General features: G+C 48.8%; 1 protein-coding gene across 1 annotated transcript in view; it reads right to left on the bottom strand.

Moving 5' to 3' along the window:
* dbn1 (drebrin 1) overlaps window positions 1-4,635 on the bottom strand; it is a gene marked incomplete at its 5' end in the record, with an annotated part of 31,361 nt that overhangs the window by 18,800 nt on the left and 7,926 nt on the right. Inside the window, 3 exon segments of the mRNA XM_032534608.1 lie at window positions 221-372; window positions 2,221-2,298; window positions 4,079-4,222. Of these exon segments, the coding sequence (XP_032390499.1) occupies window positions 221-372; window positions 2,221-2,298; window positions 4,079-4,222 (374 nt within the window).

Below are 4,635 nucleotides of genomic sequence, written 5' to 3'. Positions count from 1 at the left end.
TAGAGAACTGGAGAGTAGAACCAGCACCGAACTGGCACCAGAACCAGAACCTGGTTCGCCTTGGTGGAAAAGACATATTAGTGCTTCCTTTTTCGGTTTGCCAACGTATGAAGCTGGGCCACGATTTTTTTGTAGAAGAATTCTTTACAGATGTTCCTCCTGACGGAGATGTCTTTAATTGCAGAGTGTGACGTTGAGTGGGGGGGCATCCGTTCCTCACCTGTGCTCCTCGATCTGCCGCTCCCTCTCGCGGTACCGCTGCTCCCGGCTCTCCTGCTCTTTCCTCTCCAGCTCCATGCGCTCCTCCTCGAAGCGCTGCCGCTCCTCTGCTGCCTTCTTCTTCTCCTCCTCCTTCCTCACCTCCTCCTCGCGCTGCACAGCAAACACACAGAGAAAAAGAAGAAGACCTGAGTGGAAATGTACACGAGCTGCAGCTAAATGTAGCTCAGCGTAAATTCTTTCAGGAAGACCTAAAAAAAAAAAAATCATTGCTCTCTTCCTAAATCAGATCAGCTGTTGGAGGCGTTCACCTTCATGTTAAACCAATCAGAATCGGCCACAAAGTCCAAGGGCCAATCACAGCGTCACAATCCTGCTTTGAATCCGTTTCTCTCCCTGCTGCTGTCAGCTGTCATTTCAGACAAAGCGTGCAACCCTCCACCTTCCCTCCCACCTCCAGTCATCGTCCCCCAAAGGCACCCTGGGTCCACCTTCCCTCCCACCTCCAGTCATCGTCCCCCAAAGGCACCCGGGCTCCACCTCCCTCCCACACTCCAGTCATTGGACCCTGGTCCACATCCCCCTCCACCTCCAGTCATCATCACCCCAAAGGCACCCTGGGTCCACTCCCTCCCCCAGTCATCGTCCCAAAGGCACCCTGGGTCCCACCTCCCCTCACCTCCAGTCATTGGCACCCGGGTCCACCTCCCACTCCACCTCCAGTCATCATCACCCAAAGGCACCCGGGTCCTCCCTCCCACCTCCACGTCACGTCACCAAAGGCACCCTGGGTCACCTCCCCTCCCACCTTCGTCATCGTCACCCAAAGGCACCCTGGGTCCACCTCCCCTCCCACCTCCAGTCATCGTCACCCAAAGGCACCCTGGGTCCACCTCCCCTCCCACCTTCAGTCATCGTCACCCAAAGGCACCCTGGGTCCACCTTCCTATCCCACCAGTCTACCGCACCCAAGGCACCTGGGGGTCCACCTTCCCCTCACTCCAGTCTCTGGGCACCAAGGCACCCTGGCGTAAACCTCCACTCCACCTTCAGTCATCGTCACCCAAAGGCACCCTGGGTCCACCTCCCCTACCCAATACCCCAGTATTGACACTACCCCAGTGTCTAGACTCCATCGGGGTGGGGGTGGGGGGTTGTCTTGGCTTCCTTACCCTTTTAAATAATGGTTCTAACAATGGAGTCTAAGCTCCAAAGACACTTGAGTATGCTTATGTTTAATAAAACTTTGCATATCTGCTAACAGGTCTCTGTTGATTTAAATAGCTTTAGAGTTCCTCAGAGTCCGAGTTGATGTCTTCAGATGTCTGACCAACTGTCCAACCCCAAAGATATTGCGAAAGTACTGTCAATTATCTGTCGTTCAACTAATGCAGAGGTCTCTAATGTTTTTTAAGTAAAGGATCCGTTAACTGAAAGAGAGACGGACTACAGATGTTGTATGAAATTGAGTTGCCTTTTAAACTTGGGCCTGTTAGGGTCTCTGAACGAGACAACGTTTAGGGAAGTGCCGGCGGTAGCCTACGCTGCTCTACCTCGAAGGTGGAAACTAGGGCAGAAAGACATGGAGCGCACATCTGCCGAGGCAGAGCGTGCCGATTAGGGCTTCTGCACACTGTCTGCGTGGCATGTCCGTTTTTTCCGGCTCCCGTGTTAACAGGTCGGAGCTTGCACACTGCCTGGAACGACCTCTCTATTCTCTATGGGCCAATCAGAAAGAAAGATGTGCGTGAGTTCAGCCCATGCAAACAAACCTAAATCTAACAGTTTCTGACAGTTTACAGACCCAGCGACTGACTGACTGGGTTCACTGTAGTTAAGTAGCTTTGCAGGTTGATGATCTGCAAGATGCAGAATGCGTTGGAATTGTTTCTTTTCCCTTCCCGTGTCTCATTCAGATGTCTCTCCTTCCCTCCATCTTTTCCTCCTTTTTCCTTTCTTTAACCTGACTGGCTTCCTCCTTCTTTCCTCTTCCACACATACCTTGGCTTGCTCCCAAAACTCCTCTCTATTGATTTTCTTCATCTCCACCTCTGCATTGGTCTTCTCGTACACCGTGCCCTGCATCAGAGGAGAGAGAGACATGAAGAGAGGGACGGACACAGATTAGTCTCTACATAGTCTGGCATTGCCAGACCTTCCTTCACAGGGCTGTGGAGGAGGGTCTAGTCCACACAGCATTCCGAGATGGGAGAAGAACGTTCTCTGGTTCATTCTTTAAACCAATCACAATGGTCCTGGGCGGTGCTAAGCGCCGGACGGAGCCACGGTGCCGCTGCAAAACAGCCTCGGGAAGGAACTTGTTTTGGTGGAACGTTCAAATGTTTTAATTGTGCAACAGAAAACTCAGATTGGACAGACAGTCTAGCTAGCTGTCTGGATTTTACCTGCAGAGATCTGAGGACCAGGTAACCGTAATCCAGATTGGACAGATAGTCTAGCTAGCTGTCTGGATTACCCTGCAGAGACCTGAGACCAGGTAACCGTAGTCCTCAGATGGACAGATAGTCAGCTAACGTCTGGATTTACCTGCAGAGATCTGAGGACCAGGTAACCCGTTGTCCAGATTGGACAGATAGTCTAGCTAGCTGTCTGGTTACCCTGCAGAGACCTGAGGACCAGGTAACATAGTTCAGATTGGACAGATAGTCTAGCTAGCTGTCTGGATTTACCCTGCAGAGATTGAGGACAGGTAACCGTAGTCCTCAGATTGGACAGATAGTCTAGCTAGCTGTCTGGATTACCCTGCAGAGACCTGAGGACCAGGTAAACCGCAGTAGTCCTCAGGACTGGACAGAAGTCTAGCTAACTGTCTGGATTTACCCTGCAGAGATCTGAGGACCAGGTAACCGTAGTCCTCAGATTGGACAGATAGTCTAGCTAGCTGTCTGGATGTACCCTGCAGAGACCGGAAGACCAGGTAACCAGAGTCCTCAGAAATCCACAAGAGTTTAAAATTCCAACACAAAGAAAGAGGAAGGTGAGGGACACACAGCAGCACCGGAGCAATCCCGGAAATTAAACGTCATGGACGTAGACTAAAGGCTAGCTGACGTGACGCTGATGTCCGCCTGCAGTACTTCCACACTGACACAAGGGGGAGCACTAACTTGGCTCTACAGCAGTTTGGTGGTCTTGTTTGGCAGCCTTGTGAGCCCGCGGCCGGCACCAGCCGATCTCAACCTGGCACTAATCACCCGAATAATTGGTGCATCACTAAAAGTAATGAACATTAAAGAAACACCAATGGCAAGCCCGGCTTAGTTACTTCTTTTTCTAATTACAACTTTATTATATGATCAGACTTTTTATTGTGACTGATGAACTAGAAGTGACTAAAAATGTGCTAAGGGAGACAAGGGTGTAACTTTTTGTGTGTGTGTGTGTGTGTGTGTGTGTGTGTGTGTGTGTGTGTGTGATCAACTTAAATAATTAAGTTGATCATAATGATAAATTCTTCCAGAGAAAACAGTAAACTATGTGAAAGAGAAAGATGTCTTACTTTCTTTATTGTTTGATATAAAGGCCGTTACGCGTAAAAAGTGAAGCAAGTGTCTGCATTGGGCGTTTTAAGTTGTGTTTACTTTTTGTGCTTTTTTAACGTAAAACACACACTGTAATATTGCTCATAATGAACCCACCAAAATCAAGTACTACCGATATCAGATTCTTAGTAAATGTAACACACTGGTGCGTGATACACACACTAGGAAAACCAGTACAGGTTGCTTGTCGCCACCTATAATTTAAGTTTGATGACCTTCATTTTCTTAATAAACCTAATCACACACATGAACTACGGACTGGTCTAAAAACTCAGACTATTTCTCTGTCCTCGTACCACGTCCCTGTGCTCCTCCTCTCGGGTTTTCAGGCGGCTCAGGACCGGACTCGCCACCACCGCGGTCCCGTTGGTGAGCCGCTGGCCGATGGCCGACGGGTCGATGTCGTCCAGACTGCTGGCGTTCACGGTGACCTCCACGCCCTGCAGAGAGGGATCGGATGGGATTTAGCATTATCGTTTGGACTCCTCTACTTGATATCTTCTCATTAGTAATATTGTTCTTTAGTATATCAAGTGCACACACACACACACACACAAACACGCACACACATGCACACAACGTCTGTTATGTTTAGTTATTCTTTCTAAGTTACGTTTTTGATAGTGTTTTCAAAAAAAGATGTACGATCTGCAGTTGCACTGTTATAAAAGTGAGCCAGTTTTCAGAATTGTTAACCCTCCTGTTGTCCTCGCGTCAAATCCGATCCCTTTGAAAAATGTCTACATCTGAAATATGAGTTTCTTTTTAACCAAATTACCACAAAAAAGGGATTGGATTCCTTCCAACGCTATTTGCAAATACAATTAATCACTTTCATTCCTCTGATCTTAAC

Source organism: Etheostoma spectabile, chromosome 13 (assembly GCF_008692095.1).
Source record: "Etheostoma spectabile isolate EspeVRDwgs_2016 chromosome 13, UIUC_Espe_1.0, whole genome shotgun sequence".
In the NCBI taxonomy this organism is placed as follows: domain Eukaryota; kingdom Metazoa; phylum Chordata; class Actinopteri; order Perciformes; family Percidae; genus Etheostoma; species Etheostoma spectabile.
The sequence above is the reverse complement of the archived record's forward strand: the minus strand, read 5'-3'. Positions and strand labels throughout refer to the sequence as shown.